Raw genomic sequence first — 19,797 nt, forward strand, 5'->3', positions numbered from 1 at the left:
AAAATAAATGCTTACACCCACCAGAAGACATAGACATGAATATTCATAGGCACTTTATTCATAATAACCCCAAAACGTATATAGCACAAATGTCTGTCAATAGTGGGATACATAAGTTGTAGCGTATTAAAAATGGAATACTTCAAAACAGTGGAAAAGATGGATTACCAAAACACACAAGATGGATGGGCTCTCACAGACATAATGCTGTATGAAAGAAGCGAGACTCAAAAGAGTACATACCATATGATGATGGCACTTAGATGAGGTCAGAAATGGGGAAAACTAGTGGTTACCTTGTGGGGAAGGTATATTGACTAACAGGTTGAAGGGGTCTCCTGAGGTACTAGAATGGTGTATATCTTCATCTGGGTAGCAGTTACACAGGCATATACATATATGAAAGTTCATGGAGCTGTATGTTAAGATTTATGTGTATTATGTAAGTTATGCTTCAATAAAAAAGTAAAAAAAAAAAACTCTTCTGTAAATATTTGTTGGGCACCTACCATGCATAATAAGTAACCTGAAGAAATAATGAACAAATCAGAAATGGGCCCTGCTGCTATGTGAATTTCACTCCCATTCGGGAAGACAGAAATTAATCAAATGACATCAAGAAATTATGACATGGGATGATCAATATGAAAAGGGAAGACCCTGGGTCTGTGAGAGTGTGCAACAGAGGAACTGGCTAGGCCTGGGGGAGTGACATTTCCAGCAGAGGTTAAGTGAGAAGAAAGGAGAGTGTGCTCCAGGCAAAGGGAAGTAAGTGCCAAGAACCTGGTGCCAAAGAAAGGAGGGTGTGTTCGGCTGGACAAAGCTGGAGTGACCCAACCACACAGGAACCCATGGGCCACACAGGTCTTTGGCCTTTAGCTTAAGAGCCATGGAAGGAACTGAAGGGTTTTAAGGGGAGGGGTGTCATAATCAAATTTGTATTCAGAAAAGATCTCACTGATAGCTGTGTGGATATGAGAGAGGGAAGGCAGGTAAGGGGATACTCATTACAAGAACTGTAATTGCCCAGTCTAGAGTCAGCTTACCTGGGGAGAGAAGGCAGGAAGAGAGTGAGGAAGGTTGTTACCGAGACTGCAGATCTGATGTATCTTTGTATCAAACAGAAGTGATTTCAACTTCAGGTCAGTGCGGGAGAAACAACAGTTAACACCGGGTACCTCTATGGAAAGGGGCCAAGGGCCAGGGGGCCAGAGTATAGTGGAAACGTTACACTGGGAGCCTTTTGTATCTTATGATTTTTAGGCATGTGCACATCTTCTTACTCAAAATGTAACTGAAATGTAAAATTAATATCACTCAACGGGAGGCTTCCTTACATTACTAATGTTGCGCTTGGCCTCCCTGTTGGTCATAAGGCATAGAGATAAAAAGACATCGTAACAAGCCTGGGTACTGTCACTCCATGAATAATAGCGAGGTCCCTGCGTCCTGCTCACAGCTCACATTCATGGTAGTTAAGAATATGATTTACCTTAGGGCGCCTGGGTGGCTCAGTTGGTTAAGCGACTGCCTTCGGCTCAGGTCATGATCCTGGAGTCCCAGGATCGAGTCCCACATCGGGCTCCCTGCTCAGCAGGGAGTCTGCTTCTCCCTCTGACCCTCTTCCCTCTCGTGCTCTCTATCTCTCATTCTCTCTCTCTCAAATAAATAAATAAAATCTTAAAAAAAAAAAAGAATATGATTTACCTTAGAGAATCACTAGAGAAGAAGCTTCCTGAAATGTAAACTGCCTAAAATCTAAGAGACACACGTGCATCATTTAAATTATAGTTTACCTGGTATAGAAAAAACTTAATATCCTGGATTTTTATTTCATTATATTTAACTTATGTAAATTTGCAGGGGGAAAAAAAGTGTAGCTCTGTTCATGAAAACCAAGACAAAAATGAAAGCCAGTGACTTGGCTTAAAGGACTCTATTATAAAAACAACCCGGGTAGTCCTATAATTTCCTCCTGTTTTAAATCAGTGAAATCTAGAGTTGCAGCTGTCCCACAAACTGAAACCATATAAATTTTTAGAAAATGAGTCAATCATGAGATTAAAGTTTCAATTTATAACACTTCTGTGTTTTAGTTACAAAGTCGTAAATAAATCTAGCATGACAGAGAAGGTAAATATTTTTTCAGTTGTTTATGCAGCCAAAGAGGAAAGGAATTTAACATGCAATTAACTACTTAGGTTTTTTTAGATATGCACCATATGGTCTTTGTATTTAAGAGAAAGCAAAAAATAAATATTGTTTTGTTTAATCTAACATTTGCTTAGCAACACCAAATACTCCAAATTCGTGCAACGTGAGCAGTACCTTCACTTCACGGAAGAGTTTTTCCATTTGTACAAGAGCTGGCGTGGAAGAATAGGGGGGAAATAGAACTTCTTCCCCAGGAAGGAAAAAAAAATAAATGAAATAGGAGGAATGAAGATTTTTATTAAATGATTTAGGTTGAATTCTTCGGAGAAAGAATAATGAACTTTTAACCACCCAGGAGCTACAGTTCTATTGTTTAATGGACAGCATTTTTTTTTCACATTAAAAAAAGGGACCTTATGCCATTTTTTTACACCAACATCTGAACAAGTGTGAGGTTAAGAGTAGCAAAGGTCAAAAGCAGACCTACATAAAGACCCCTATGTGATCAGATTCTCTTATCAGGCTTACCTTAAAAATAATGGGGAAAAATCTGATTGCCATTTTAATCTGGATGGTAGAAATCACTTAAGAGCTTATCTTCATGATTTACCAGTTTTTCTAAAATTAAAGTTTTTAATATAAAATCAACACTTGGTTCTATATAAGATCAATAAGCTGTAATATAATTTTAAAGTTATGAAACCTCTTATGAAAACCTTTGAAATATACACTTAAAATTAAAACTTTTAAAGCATAATTTTTAATCTCTTTGAATGCACATATGTCAGATATCTACAAGAATTTCTTTTTTTTTTTACAAGAATTTCTATACAGATACCCTGATACACTCACTTATATATTTTGAAGAAAGAAGCCCTTCAAAATTGGCTATCAAGTAAATAGGAAAGAAAATAAGCCCTAAAAGCAATAAATCAAAGTCTTCACAACCAAACCGTGTATAGCAAGGCCATTTTCTCATAGTGGGTGTTTTTGTTTTTCTTCTTTTTGAGACTTAAAAGAAAATAACACAAAACTCCACACAGTAAAATAAATATGGTAAAAGTATTTTCAAAATCTCTCTGCACTCTTGCATTATATTAATTTCATCTCCCTATTTCCAGCTTTCCACATGGTTAAGAGGTCTGTTTGAAAGTTAATCTGGGATGAGCACACTATATAAACAACTGGGTTTACCACTGGTTGCACTCCATCTCCCAACTAGTAACTTAGAGGTTACTTTCCTTTACATGTATTATCATGACACCAATGTCAGCTTAAGAATCAGCTCTAAAAATTGAGCAATTTCAAGATGGGAAGCCCTCAAATTACACATAAATTGTATGCTAAAAGTTTATTTATTAGTCTGTTATTTAGGAATTCAGAACACACATCCAAAATAAATGTTCTATAAATAATATTCCAAGCTACCATACAGTCAGTGTAACCCTGAAATAAAAGAGCAGAGCATTATATTGTTGTAATTGTAGTAGCAGAAACAGAAAACAGTATTTTAAATTCTTTTTTTAAGATTTTATTTATTTATTTGACAGAGAGAGACACAGTGAGAGAGGGAACACAAGCAGGGGGAGTGGGAGAGGGAGAAGCAAGCTTCCTGCTGAGCAGGGACCCTGGTGTGGGGCTCGATCCCAGGACCCTGGGATCATGACCTGAGCCGAAGGCAGATGCTTAACAACTGAGCCACCCAGACGCCCCCAGAAAATAGTATTTTAAAATTTTGGTTTTTGCTGGTACTTGAAAAAAAGCTGTTCCAATTAGATCTTCTCCAACCACACTGGCTGATCTACTGTGTGTCCATTGCTAAAATATTCCCCTGAGTCATCTTCTAAATTTCCCTTCATCTTACTCAGCAAGTTCTCCCTGCTCAACACTGTCAGTGACCATAGCTTATGGTTCTCTCTCTCTCTCTTTCTCTTTATCTCTATCTCTTTGGGGTGAAGGTCTTTCAAATCTATATAGCTCCAGCCTTGATCTGTTATCTGGGCTTCAGACCCATTGATCCAACCGCTGTTCACAGGCATCTCCACTTGGATATTCTACCGTCACTTCAAACTGTACTCAACATCTTTGCACCCCTCATGCCATAAATACCCCTCCTGTATTTCATGTGCCACTCAATGTCCTCCTGGTCCCCCAGCCCCACAGATGGCCTCCTTCACATCATTCCCCATTCCTTCTTCTCTTCTCTCACCTCCCAACCTATCAAAACACCACATCCCCAGCTCTGTCTGATGGCCCACCCAAGCCCTTAAACCACTCCTCTAGTCTTCCTAGCCACCTGTTAATTTTTGCTTGACCTCCAGGTGGCTGGCCAGATCTACACGTGCACAAATTCTTACTGATGCAGAGTCACCACATCAGCAAGGGTGAGGAAGAATGTCAGAACCCAATGAAAAAACAAAAGACCCCTCTTTTTCTCATGAATATTTCAGGTCCAAAGCCCCCCCTTTGAAAAAAATCAGAGTCTCAACATATCCTTTGTATTAGCTGTATTATGCTTCAAAATGTCTCAATCTTTCAGCTTTTATGTTCAGTCCATCTGCTCACAAAGCAATTTGAGGGGCTCAAAGAATATTTTGCTTAATAATGAAATGTTTGGCAGACAGCCAGACAGAATGGTAATTATGTATACACACCCCCAAATAAGCCATTGCTAATATAGGTTCCCTGAGGGAAGGATTTTGGTCTGTTTCATCCACACTATATTCCCATCTCCCAGGCAGTGTATGGCATACAGTAGGCACTTAATAAAATATATATCTTATAAATATATCAATTGTTAAAAATAATTTACAAATGTTATCTATAATAATATAAGTAACATAACTGAATTAGAGTACAAATATGTAAATTGGGATTTGGAAACGGTTTTCTTTATGCTACATAACAAAAGGGTGTTTGCTCTTTGAAATGTCTGACTAAATTTAGCACAACTTCCAGCTCTTCTAATAAGAAGGTATACTATAGATAATTACACTTAGTGCGAATTATATAGCTCTCTTCCATATAATTAGACATCATAGACATAAGTCTCAATTGAAATCAGTCTCCAGTGGCAGAAGCCTTTTGGAAATGATGCACCTTGAGCAGGTGGAAGCCAATCAGGTATATTCCCTGAGAAGCCTGCAGCACATGCCCACACAAAAAGATGAAGAGGCAAGCAATGCGTGGAGATCAGACACATTCCCGGCTCCCCTACCTCAAGTAAAGTGCAATTCATGTGCCACTTGCACTCAGCGTAATACTGGGCTGTCATGAGTTTGTCACCGGATTTTAAAAAACTGGAGCTTTTCAATGTGGAAGGAATAATATTCACAAGAAACATGCCTTCTTTTCGCATTCTTTGTTGGTGTTTGTTCTCACACCAATAATGACCAGAGATCAACATGTCGTTCAATCTCAGTAAGTGCTTTCCTAAAACATTCTTTTATTTTAGCTTTAATCAAGACAGGAAATTTTAAATTAAAATGGACAAGAAAGACAATGTTCTCAGACATATTATTATGATATTCTCATGAAATAAAGCCAGGTGCTGGGGACTTTCTTGTTCTGTACACATCAGTGTTTTCTTTTTCTCCTTTTTCTAAGATTTATTTATTTATTTGAGAGAGAGTGTGCACACCTGAGTGGGGGAGGGGGAAAAGGGAGAGAATCTTCAAGGAGGCTCCCCACTGAGCGGGGAGCCAGACTCAGGGCTCGATCCCAGGACCCATGAGATCATGACTTGAGCCGAAACCAAGAAATCAGACACTTAACAGACTGAGCCACCCAGGGCGCCCCCACATCACTGTTTTCAACACGAGGTGGGTAAAGGACAAAGAAGGTCTCACTGGCAGCAAGACTGACTTAGAGAATACTGTTACTCCCAGGAGAGCTGCATGTGAGATGCAGCTTTACCTACTAAGTTCACAAACCTACAAAATTAGTTCAAACAAGTGAGATACAAATGAGTCATTAACAAATCTTGGAAAGGGGCGCCTGGGTGGCTCAGTTGGTTGGGCGACTGCCTTCGGCTTGGGTCATGTTCCTGGAGTTCCAGGATCGAGTCCCGCATCGGGCTCCCTGCTCGGCGGGGAGTCTGCTTCTCCCTCTGACCCTCCTCCCTCTCATGCTCTCCATCTCTCATTCTCTCTCTCGCAAATAAATAAAAATCTTAAAAAAAAAAAAAATCTTGGAAAACTGCAGCCTATCAGCAGAGTCAGTTGTTCATGCTCTGAACTTGAAAAATACTCACGAGGCCAGAACTGAAGGATCATAAGGCTAGAGAAAGGTTTTGCCCCAGACTCTCCTAGACATGACTGTCTCTCAACTGCTCCAGAGTATTGGAGTATTATAAAAATAAATACAGCATTTTCTACTCTCTGAATAGATAATGGGGGAGATACACAATCATTCTGAGAAGAGATGGTCATTAATATAAAAACAAAACATTATGCTCTGAATAGAATAAAAGTGGTAACAGTAGAAGACTAGCCTGTTGGTACATGCTGTAAAATTGCCCTCTACAACTGAGCAAGAGCTTTTTGGGTCCCTAGCAAACTACTGTTAGAATAGCAAGAAAATTACAAATTAAATCTGTCCATATATTATACAGAGTACTTAGCTCTCTCATAAATATTAACAAATTGCTGACATAATAAGGCTATTTATTCACTTGAAAAATAAGCACCCATTATTTATTGCAGAATTATTAATGGAGCTTCCCCTGTCAAATAGTTGCATAAGTGCAGAGTTTGCTAAAATATGACCTACATGGGGCTAATGCCTAGAAATGAACCAGGAAGACTTTCATGGTCAGCAAGCTTGGGAACACAGCATGAGAGACTCATAATATTCATTAGCTCATTACAGATGCTGAGAAGCCCTGCAGCAGAGAAGCCCATTTAACATTATTTAAACGAGTACTTCTCAAACATAACTGATGGGATGCTTTATTCCCAAGAAGAGCTATTAATGCACTTAAGGAGACGTTAATATAGACACATATAATCACCATCTAAAAGTTTAGACCACTTTACATACATATAATTTGTGCAGTCTCTACCAACATTATGAATACTCTGTAGGTTGTTGTTTAAATTATTTTCTCCTTTTCTCATGGTTTCATTTGAGGGAATAAAAGGATTCATTTGAGAGAAACAGTTCCTGGAGATAAGTTTATAGGAAAACTGTCACTCTTTCAGCCCCCAAGGCGGGACGCTCTGAAGTCCCCCTCCCTGGTCAATACTCACGATAAACCCGCAGTCACTCTCCATTACCTCCACGTCCACGCCCAGCCTACCACCTCGCCTTATGGATTCTGTCTTCTACACTGTTCTCCTACCCACTTCAATCTTATCTTCTCCATAGCCACTTTCCCCAAGCCACCAACTCTACCCTGGCGCCTGAGTAACTTCCCAACTGGTCTCCCTAAGTCCGTTCTTTACCACATATGTTGCAGCCAAAATAACCTCTTAAGACTTAGAAATATTTTCTACATACTCATTTCCTACTACATACTACTAAGATAGGGAGAATGATGAAACTATCAGTGTTATATCCACTACTGAGTTTAAGATATAAGATAACTTCTAAGACTTCTATGATCCCATCCATTGTTCCAGAGGCACACACCATCTGAATTTTGTGCTTACTATTCCTTCGCTTTTCTTTATAGTTTTACTGCTTATGTATTTACCTATGATAATGAACTTAGTTTTGCATGATTTTGAACGTTATTATAAACGTACACAGTTTAATTCTTCTGAAACCCTTTTTTTTTTTTTACTTGACATCATGCCTGTTAAATTCAATTGTGCCCATCTCCCTCAATTTCCACTGAATAGTATTCCAGTCAATGAATATGACACAAAGTATTTACCCATTTTCCATTGACAGTCACTTGGGTTCTTTCCAGAATCCCACTTCTTTCTTTTTTTCTGTGTACAAACAGTGCTGTTATAAACCTTCCTATTCTTAACAAGACAACACTTTTTCAGGTTGGATATATGAGTTCTGTTGCTGGGTCATAGGGAATGTCCATCTTCAGCTTTAACGATAATGCCCAACCGTTTTCCAAAGTGGCCACACCAAATGTGCACTCCTACCCACAAAGGTAAGAGCACCTGTGACTCCACACCCTTGTCGACAGTGGTACTGTCAACTGTCATATTTTCTTGCCAAACTGGTGAGACTAGGATGCTATCCTAATATGGTTTGAATTAGCAGTCACTGATGAATATGGAGGTCGTTTTATATGGCTCACTGCACATCTATGCCTTTTGCCCATTCAAAGCACTTCAAAAATACTCCTTGTGTGGGTTTTTTTTTACCATAATAAAAGTAAATAACTAACTAAAGAAAAATATCCCAGTTATAGGTGCTGAAAATATCTACTTCCAGTCTGTAGCTTTCCTTTCACTATTTTTTACATTTCTTTTGATAAACAGAAGATTCGAATTTCCATACAGTTGAATTTATCAGTCTTGCCTTATGGTTAATGCCTTTTATACTGTAAATAAGATATAAAATAGTCTGAGTAAGTAAAAAAGGAGCAATCAGAAGGACATTCTTTTGTATTATCTTCTAAAAATTTAAAGCTTTACCTCTCACATTTGGGTCTTCAACCCACTTTATATTTGTGTGCAGAATGAGACCAAGATACAAGTTTCATCTTATCCATATGGATGATCAATCCTTACAGCACCATTTTTAAAAAAGACTAGTCTCTTCTTGGCCCACAGATCTACACGGCCACCAGCTTAGGCTCAGGAGTCCATACATGCGTTGAAGCCACATTTGGGCTCCTGGCTCTGTTCCACTGTTCTATTTGTCCGTCCCACACCAGTGTTCCATGGTCTCAGCTCCTACTGCTTTATTTGGACACTAATCCCAAGTGGGCAAGTCTACCAACTTGCTGCTATTCTTCAAAATTGCCCTCGCTATTCTTGGGCCATTGCTCTTCCATATAAAACTATACAGGGTCAAACAAACAAACCAATAGAATTACATTAAATTAACTGGAGAATAATACATTAATTGGAGAAAAAAATTAATATCTTTTTGGTATTACATCTTATCTATAAATGTGGTTCAATTCCTCACTTATTCAGGATTTTAAAAATAAAGATAATACACTTTTTATTTTAGATTTTTTTCCAAGTTTTTATTTAAATTCCAGTTAGTTAACATACAGTGTAATATTAGCTTCAGGTGTACAATATGGTGATTCAACACTTACATACAATACCCCGTGCTCATCACAGCAAATGCACTCCTTACTCCCCACCATCTATTTAACCCATTCCCCCCACCCACCTCCCCTCCAATAATCTTCAGTTTGTTCTGTATAGTTAAGAGTCTGTTTCCTGGTTCACTTCCTTTTTTCTCCCACCATGTTCATCTGTTTTGTGTTTTAAACATATGATACACACACACACACACACACACACACACACACACATTTTGTTTCTTGAGATCATATGGTATTTGTCTTTCTCTGACTTATTTCACTTAGCATTATACCCTCTAGCTCCATCCACGTCGTTGCAAATGGCAAGATTTCATTCTTCTTGATGGCTGAGTAATATTCCATTGTGTGTATATACCACAGCTTCTTTATCCATTCATCAATTGACAGACATTCACCTCTTTCCTGCTATGAACATCAGGGTGCATGCATCCCTTCAAATCAGTACTTTTGTATCTTTTGGGTAAATACCTAGTAGTGCAATTGCTGGATCACAGAGTAGTTCTATATTTAACTTTTTGAGGAACCTCCATACTGTTTTCCACAGTGGCTGTACCAGTCTGCATTTCCACCAACAGCGTAAAAAGGTTCCCCTTTCTCCACATCCTTGGAACACCTGTTGTTTCCTGCGTTGTTCATTTTAGCCATTCTGACTAAGTGGGTTACCAACTCACAGGTGGTATCTCATTGTAATTTTGATTTGTATTTCCCTGATGAGTGATGTTGTGAATCTTTTTGTGTGTCTGTCATCTGGATGTCTTCCTCAGAAAATATCTATTCATGTCTTCTGACCATTTTTTTTTTAGAAAGATTTTTATTTATTTATTATTTGACAGAGAGAGAGACAGCGAGAGAGGGAACACAAGCAGGGGCAGTGGAAGAGGGAGAAGCAGGCCTCCCGCCGAGCAGGGAGCCCGATGCGGGGCCCGATCCTAGGACCCCAGGATCATGACCCGAGCCAAAGGCAGCCGCTTAACCAACTGAGCCACCCAGGTGCCCGTTTTTTTAACTGGATTATTTGGTTTTTGGGTGTTCAACACTGTAAGTTCTTTATATATTTTGGATACTAACCTTTCATCAGATATATCATTTGTAAATATCATCTTCTTCCATTCCATAGGTTGTCTTTTATTTGTTGTTTCCTTCACTGTGCAGAAGCCTTTTATTTTGACTAAGTCCCAATAGCTTATTTTTACTTTTGTTTCCCTTGCCTCAGGAGACATGCCTAGTTAGAAGTTGCAATGGCCAAGGTCAAAGAGGTTACTGCGCGTGTTCTCCTCTAGGATTTTGATGGTTTCCTGTCTCACATTTAGGTCTTTCATCCATTTTGAATTTATTTTTGTATATGGTGTAAGAAAGTGGTCCAGTTTCACTCTTCTGCATGTGGCTGTCCGGTTTTCCCAACAACATTTGTTGAAGAGACTGTCTTCTTCCCACTGAATATTCTTTCATGATTTGTTGAAGATTAGTTGACCACAGAGTTGTGGATTCATTTCTGGGTTTTCTATTCTGTTCCATTGATCTATGTGTCTGTTTTTGTGCCAGTGCCATACTGTCTTTGTGACTACACCTTTGTAATATAACTTGAAGTCCGGAATTGTGATGCCTCCAGCTTTGTGTTCTTTTTCAGGATTGTTTTGGCTATTTGGGGTCTTTTGTGGCTCCATACAAATTTTAGGATGGTTTTTTTAGCTCTGAAAAATGCTGGTGGTATTTTGATAGGGATTGCATTAAATCCGTAGATTGCTTTGGGTAGTATAGACATCTTAATAATTATTTGTTCTTATTTTAGATTTTTTTAATAGGTACCTCATAGTTTTTATTTCCACAATGGTATCTTTAAAATTGCTTTTCAGTTTGTTGATGATAAACAGAGATGGAATATTAATTTTTACATATTCTTCATCCAGAAAAGTTGCTAACTTCTCATTAATTTCACTAATTTACCTATACATACTTTGGATTTTCTCAGCAAACAATAAATCATCTACAAATAATGACAGTTTTGTTACTTCCTTTCTAATGCTTATATTTTTTCTTTTCCTTGTCTTATTGCCCTGATGAATGTTGCACTGAAGAATTCCAATGAGCATCCTCGACTTATTCTTTATGGAAATGTTTGTTATAAGCTTAATGATGAACTGAATGAGGAAATGCAGAAGTTTCTAAGCAGGAAGAATAAAATATTTATGCAAACCTAAACAAGCCCTTTTTCTTAAAAAAAAAAAAAAAGACAAGCCTTAAAAGAATCTTTCTTCTCTAAATGTAGCTATGCTTCTTCTAAAGACCACTCAAAACAATGTACTCAAAGGGCTATGGCTACTGACAATAAATAAGGGAAACAATCCCAGTGAAGAAAGAAATCTTTATATTTTATCAAAAAGAAGTAGGACCAGGATAGTGGGCTTACTAACATCATCCTTCTTTTTAAATTAAAAATAATTTACTGATAGTTGATTATGAATTTGGTTCCCACTATTATCTCATCTTTGTATATTTACTTATTGCACAAAAGAATCCTGGATGGTAGGGAAGTTTGAGTTCTAGTCTAAGGAGAGGTAGAGCTACATCACTATATAACCTAAGAAAAAGAAAGGTGCGGGGGGGGGGCAAGCAGCTTGGCCAAGCTCAAGTTCTGCCACGTAGGAAAGCTTCTCAGCTCCTCCTAATTTTGGCCTTCCTATGACTTTACCACTTTCTGGGCATGTTATGACTACACAGAGTTTAAGTAACATCCCATTTTAAAACTAAGCAAAGAAGACTATAAACTGAGCACAAAAACACACAAGCACAACAGCACATGAATCAGGCAGTGTTCTGTAAACTGGAAAAAGCTATTAAACCTAGGTAATTGTTATTATGATTTATTCCACTGAAGAATAGTTAGCTTACTCTCATTAGCACAAATTTTCACTAATATAATCCAGAGTTCAATAATACATGGCATTAGAACAATAAATTACACAGAGGGTCAAAAATAGGTATGTAGTATGACTAGCATTATCTATCTGAAGCAGGTGATCAAGCTTCTAAGATAACCAAAGCTATTGATAAGAAGTATTACGAAGATAAAATACACTGTTACTTTACTTGTCTGGTCAATTTGAACTGTTCCCATGTACATCTGAGTATCAGGACCTGAAGAACCACTGGACAATCAGCACTTACTGATGAGCCTCTTAGCGCGTATCTGGGTACCCAATACCGTAACAGCATTTATTCGGTGTTTTATAGTTAACAAAGCACTTTCAAATTCGTTCTCTATCAAACTGGCTAAGCCGGAAGAATACAAACCAGGCCCTACCAGCAGCCAAGACACCACTTCGTCAGGGCTGCCTGCCTGAGAACAAAACGAATCCCCAAAAAGACAGACCCGAGAAATGGAAAGAAAGAAAAACGTTTTGAACGATATTGTGTAAGAACTAACTAGATCCAACTTACCTGATATATCCTTGCACCTTTCAGTTATGAGACTCAATAAATTCCCTTTTCAGTTTAAGCAATAGGAGTTGGGTTTCTACCAGCTGCAACTGAAGAGTCCCAAGTAACATTAAGTGTCGGTCGCATTGCTAACTGCACCAGCCAACACTTGCTCCGCCACACCCAGCTTCCTTACAGGAGCCTTGGAGCAATGAATGGCATGATTTCATGAACCCCAACATAACCTAAATGGTCTTAGAGAAGACATGTAATGCATATGAGCCTCAATATGAGCCCCAAATATGGGGATATTATCTAACTTGTTGGAGAGTGAAATTAGAGGTTCTCTTGCAAAGCAGCTAGATGGAATCTGGCGCCTATCACTCAGTAAGTGGTAATAATACTCCTGCTTTCCATGCTGACTGGCCATACTAAATGAAACAGATTATGCAAAACTTATATATAATATAATACATATTATATATCCCTGATACAAATAAGGTACTCAATAAATGTCAATTTCCCTTGCAATGGAAACGGTTAGGGGCTGATAATCACATTCATCTTATATCTCTGACCATCTTTCTCACTACAGGCAAATAACAAAAAAGAATACAGACTAACTCCAGTGACCTTTTTCACCCCCACCTTCCCAGGAATCCAGAAACACACTGCTAACAGGAAGAAAATAAGGACATGTGAATGGATGGTTGGAGATACTAAATGGGCCAGGCAATTTCTAGCATTTGCCCGTAGGAAACTTTGACCTACGTGTAGGGGTTTTGAATTCTGCAAAGAGGAAGGTGACCATGACCTACTCACTCTGATGGAGACACTAGCTGGATCATTCAATGGCACACAACAGGATCAAAATGCAAGACTCACAGTATTTGGAACGTATGGCAAGCCATAAAATTTCTCCTGTGTTTCCCTGAGAATGTCTGTAGTTGATGTCCGCAGGGGGTGCTTCCCATGGTAGATCTGATCCAGAGTGGCATAAAAGACCTAGATAGATGAAAATGTCCACTTAGTTTTGGCAGTCCATCCTTCCATCTAAGACGTAGTGGGCCAAAGGTGTTATATAAGTGTACCAGAATAATAATTACACATACCAGCTGAAAACATCCTCAAATTTAAGTGTATATGGCTTGAGACATATTTTGTACCACATTGAAGACCACACTGATGATGAAAAGGAAAGCTCTCAACCTTTTCATGATGAAGGATATTAAAAAATTTTTGAACCTTATCTATAAGGCACTCTTTATGTACAATGGAGTAAATTAAATTTGTGACCACAAAACTGGAATTTGGCCCATAGATATCTATAGATATATGTAAAATATATAGTTGGAAATAATTGTTAGTTATTACAACTTGTGACCCTCTAGATCTAGTAAATCCCATCTGGTTTCTTCCTAGAATCCTGTTGTATCTTAAATGGGAGCAATGCAATGGTCCGAATCCCAGTTTTGTGAGGAGAAGGGACAGAACATGAAATTGATGGAGCAAGGTGAAGAAAAGGAATAGCAATCTGTCGTCTGGCAAGTACAGATGTTACAAAGAATTCTGGTGCAGCTGTTGCCCAGTCTGGGGCCAGGGCCAGGGCCAAGCCAGCCCCTACCCCCGGTGTCAGGAGATACCAGGGAAGCAGCTGCCATGCACGAGCAGCTCTGCCTTATGGAGGTGACCAGGAGAGAGGATCACTCACCTCTGAGGAGAGGATACAAGCCATTGAAACATGACAGGAGAATAAAGCGTTAGTTTGAACATGAAATCTGCTGCTTACAAAGTTCTGAAAACTAAATTTTACAGAGCAAATCTGAAGTAAAGATAAAGGGCTTTTTCACTGGAACATTTGGCTTGAGTATTAGCATTATTTGGAGTTCACCTGAAGCAAGGAAGTAGAAAACCTGTTTTATTTTAAAAGAAAAATTCTGACATGCAATTATGTTTCTGATATGTATCTTTCTGATTTGAAAATGGAATTTGTAGAGAATGTGCAGCTGTTGACTTAAAAGAACTGAGGATTAGTTTGGATAAAAGAAAAAATTTAAATGACCTCTAGCTTTTGGCTTCATCTAGATATAGAATTATGGTTCTAAATTATAAGTCAAGTTTAAACCTTCCCTAGAAAAATACAGACATTTCCTAAATATAAATATTGCCTTACTCTAACTGGTAATCTAAACATATAGCTAAATACAGCTCTTTCAATTCTAAATTCTATAATGAATAACAATGTATAATCAGAGGAGCCAAAATTACTCATCTGCATCTTGTCTATATTCTAAGAGAATAAGTTATTAGAAACAAACTTAAATTCTAACTTCCACTAAGGTGTTTTGTTTTCTGTTTTTTTGTTTGCCAATCTATAAACAAGTCAGAATTCAAAAGTTTCATTCCTATAGTTATGCCTTCCACAAATGAAAAGCATAAACATGGAATGACTTTTTTTAAAGATAAAAACAGAGCGAAATGAATGAAATGTGCATGTGTTTTATGCTTATTTGCTGATAAACCAAACAATTCTAAAGTGATGAGCCTATATGCCCACCCAGGGAGTCACGCTCACCTGGGACCAACAGCCTTAGAGCCACAGAATAACAGGAGCCTATTTTTAAAACAATGCACAAGAGAAAAAAAATTTGCAATTTTAAGAACACTGTGTATACCCCCTTAGAAACCTGGAACAATTCCTTTCCTTTCCCTCCTTATTTGTGGGCACTGTACAAGGGGACTATTGTGGGATAGGAAAGCTGGCATGGGGAGCTCTTCTGGCAAGAATTCACCTCCCTCTCCTCTCTCTTCCCCTCTGTCTCTCAGGGGGTTATTCTTCTGGAGGGTGGAAGGAAGGAAAGGTCGGTTTTCCATTTTAAAAGAAAATCTTTGGAACAAATATTTAAAAAGAAAGCCACAACCCAGGCTTTTAAAAGGTAGGACTTCTGGAGCGCCTGGGTGGCTCAGCCATTAAGTGTCTGCCTTCGGCTCAGGTCATGATCCCAGGGTGCTGGGATCGAGCCCCACATTGGGCTCCCTGCTCGGCGGGGAGTCTGTTTCTCCCTCTCCCACTCCCCCTGCTTATGTTCTTGCTCTCGCTAACTCGCTCTCTGTCAAATAAATAAATAAAATCTTTAAAAAAAAAAAAAGTAGGACTTCCACTATAGGTACGGGCAAATCAAAAGACTTTTGCTGAGTAATGCTAATTTTTTCAAATAATTCAGAGGTCTTTTAAAAATTATATTGATATGCACAGTCATTAATATAAATCAAATATAAATCCACAGTTTTCTCTATAGTGTACATTTTCTTCAAATATATATTTTGAGGTACAACATAAACAGAGTTCATAAGGGCTGAATTTTACAAAACCATAGAGCAATTAAATGGTGCCCACACTTTTAAATAGGTAGCTGGATCATTATGAAATGAATATTGCCTGAGATGAAAGCCAGTGTTTAGGCTGTGTTTATAGAATTCTCAAGACCTGATGAAGAGTAAGAATTCCATAAACAATCTCAGTAATTACATGTAACTGAAACATCTGGTATATCATGTAGACCTGACATCCAGATGGTTCATAAGATTTTTCTAGTCTGTATCTGGAAACCTAGAAAACTGGCTTTGAATATTATCTAAAACTAACAGTTGTTACTGTTTAAACTTCACGTCAAAACTACAAAATTTTAAAAAGATACAAAGTGACATAAAATATAACAGTTGCTGAAATGTATGATTTAGAAGAAGTCATGTGCCTTTCCCAAGCTTTGATTTTCCCGACTGAAAATGGGAAATAACCTTATTTAACATCCACTTCACAAGGATAGTATGAGGACTGAACAAGTCAGTTTGGGTCAAGTTCTTTGAACTCAGATGAAAGATGTCTTAGAAGCATGATTATTATAATAAATGTGCAGCACTGGCAAGAATTTAAAGTTATATATTTATTTTGAATAATTACTATGAAAAACTTCAGAACAAAGGCACATACATACCTGAAGTTGCATATCAGCTGCAGCACACACCTTTTTCGATTCACAAAGCCGAGACACCATATTTTTGGGCAGCGACTTGAAAAACAAAAGAACATATATGTGATTAAGTTATTTAATGAGTTGCTGCACTGTGTGCTTATGGGGTAGGAATGGGGTAGGAAAGGGTAGGAAAGTTAAAAAACGACATGGGGTAGGAAAGTTAAAAAACGACAACAAACAAAAAAATTAATAACTGAATTTAGTCATGGTGACTGTTAAATTAGGGTTTGTACATGAAAAATACAACACTACAGGGAACTAAGATAGTGGCGTTGATCTTTAAAAATCTGTTTAAAACCTTAGTAAAAGTGATTGCTTTTTCTGTTCCTTTGTTACCAGTGAAAGCCTGTTCAAGTGCTCTGCTGAATGTTAAGTGCATCTAATAACGGATGATAGGAATAAAGGAGTCAAGTGTAGAGAAACAGATGATAATCCATGGTGTCAGCCAGTATTAAAGCTGAACTGATATCCTAACAAATAACCACGATAATGAATTGCACATTCTTTTATTTTCCAACCTGAAAGAACTGCAGAGCTTGGAAACTCAGTATAATGACCCTATCTGATTTAAGGCTTCCTCCCTGAAACTAATTAGGCCTAATCACATAACATCACATATTCGCTTAGAAATACACTAATAATGTAGTCAAGGAAGTCCTTCAGTCAACTTACTCTACGTTAATATCATTAATATTGTTTACTGAATACAGCCACCATTTTATACAACTCTACGTATAATCTAAATGAAGCTAAAAGCCCCTCTACAGAGAAATCCATTATAAAAGACACCTGGGGCAGGTTCCTAGCACTACCTTTGTGTAAATTAACCACCCATGAATGACCACTGTGAGCTGTCTGCCGGAAGGGGGCCTGGGCACAGCCATATTTACACGTATCCCCTCAGAGTGCCCAGATTACAGCAGACACTCCATAAGTATTTCCAGAAGGAATGAAGAACACTAGAATGATCATTTAAGAAGGGCTTCAGTGAAAGACTACAGCAGCACGTGATGAAGGCTCAGACGACAAAGCCTGTTCTCTCTTCTTCCCGTTCGGCTATAAGAAAGGCATACCAGGCAACAAAGGAAATGTTAAGGAGTTAAGACATGGACTGAAGGAGGTTGCATAGTATAGAGTCTGACGCAGGTGAAAGGTCTGGGGCTTTCTCACACCAGGGGCAGCCATCTTGTATAAAACAAAAATTTCCTCAGACAGAATTTTAAAAAGTCAAGATTTAATTAAGTCATATATGCCAAAAGCCTCTAACAGAACGTTCAATTTCCTTAAACCTCACTTTACATTATATCTTCAGCTGATAGGACTTGTGCTATACTTGGATTTTTCATGCCTCACGAAGCTTTAATAGTTTTGTTTTCATTTAAAAAAAAAAAGTATGTGGAAGGATGGCATTTTCTCATTTTTCCAACAATGAAAAGTACTGTGGACGAGCACTGTATTAGGTCTCAGGGACAGAAAATGGCAAACAGACAGGATCCTGGCCCCATGAGCTCCATAGGCTGACATTACTCATACAAGCACAATTTTAACAAGAGTTAACAACTATCATGAATACTAAGACAGAAATACAGTGCAGGTCGGTAGGAGAGCCATGACCTAGAAAGGCTTAACTGAGGAACTAACGTAGATGTGAAATTTGCACAATGAACAGGCATTAAGGAGAAAGGGATGGGCTGCAGGGAGAAAGAAACATCCCAGGCAGAAGAAACCCCGTGTGTGAAGGGCAGAAGAGGGTCCTTGGTAGGTGGTGAGGGAGCCACGGGCAGGAAAGCAGGGCTCCAGCAGGCTGGAGAGGCAGGTAGGAACCAAGCAGGGACACTGGTCTCCACTCTCAGACTCTGCATCGTGGTAAGCCACTGGGGAGTTTTAAGCAAAGAAGTCACAAGTTTAGATCTGTGTTTTTAAAAGATTCTTTTGGCTGCAGTGTAGACCTGGAGAGGAGGAAGACCGAAGTGGGTTAGGAAAAAAACCAACAGGCTATAGTGTACCAGTGACGCACGCCAGTAACACAAGCAGCTGCCAGAGTGTCAGGGGCAGGGGCGCCATGGGAGAGGGCTGGAGCCGAGTGGGAGGTGAGACCCAGAACACAGCACTGTTTCCAGGAGCGTGCCAGAAAGGTGCGGAGTGTAAGGGCAGTACTGCAGAGGCAAAGAGGGAGAGGGAGAAGTCCTGTTTGAGGCTGGAAAATGCACAAGCAAGCTTAAGAAATGCTGATGGCAATGAACCCTACAGGGACACAGACTGGAGATGTAGACAGGAGAAGAGACAATGAGACGAGAGCGCAAGGTTCCTGAACAGGCAGGAGGAGAAGCGGCACAGACCACCGGCGAGAGGAGGCTCAGGTGTTGGGCTCCCATGGATGGGCAGTCAGACAGGAAGCTGTGGGAGGAGCTGGACTCCCAGGCTTAAGAAAGTTAGAGAAAGTTGTGGAGCGTGATCCACTGAGAAGTGCAGAATCATCAGCCCTGGGAGAACCCTGGGATCCCAGTCTGGCATGGGGTATGGGCAGAACTGAGGATCAGGCAGATGGGGGAACAGAAGGTGAATGAGGAAGAACATCAAGTCAGCAGTGGGTGATGGAAAGGGTAGGAAGGTGCCCCGGCTTAGCAGGGAAACAAGCAGCCCCAGGGCCCGCAGCAGTGGTCAGGCATCTTTGAAAGGTTTACTACTTCTGCTCTGTAGACAATGATACGGAAATGCCAAGTAATGGATCTAAGAGCTAAACCCAACATAACCCCTACTAACTGCAAGGCTGATACCTCAGAGATTCAAACCCACACAGAAATGGCAAACATTAAAGGGACAAATTTAATTCTTTCCTTGTCGGGTTTCCAATAAAACAAAAGATGTAAAGAAAGAGATCATGCAAGAACAGGGACAGCTAAGAACACTTCATCAATGATTATGTAATAAAAGGAAACACAT

General features: G+C 39.0%; 1 protein-coding gene across 1 annotated transcript in view; it reads right to left on the minus strand.

The window, feature by feature from the left end:
* MIPEP (mitochondrial intermediate peptidase) overlaps positions 1–19,797 on the minus strand; it is a 175,871-nt gene that overhangs the window by 61,123 nt on the left and 94,951 nt on the right. The window contains exons 15-16 of the mRNA XM_028107728.2: positions 16,816–16,890; positions 13,706–13,825 (exon numbers count right to left, since the gene is read on the minus strand). Coding sequence (XP_027963529.1) covers positions 13,706–13,825; positions 16,816–16,890 — 195 coding nt within the window. The remainder of the gene's footprint in view (positions 1–13,705; positions 13,826–16,815; positions 16,891–19,797) is intronic.

The sequence above is a fragment of the Eumetopias jubatus genome, unplaced genomic scaffold, assembly GCF_037043125.1.
Source record: "Eumetopias jubatus isolate StellerSeaLion01/CBP00866 unplaced genomic scaffold, mEumJub1_p1.0 scaffold_3, whole genome shotgun sequence".
Classification (NCBI taxonomy): Eukaryota; Metazoa; Chordata; class Mammalia; order Carnivora; family Otariidae; genus Eumetopias; species Eumetopias jubatus.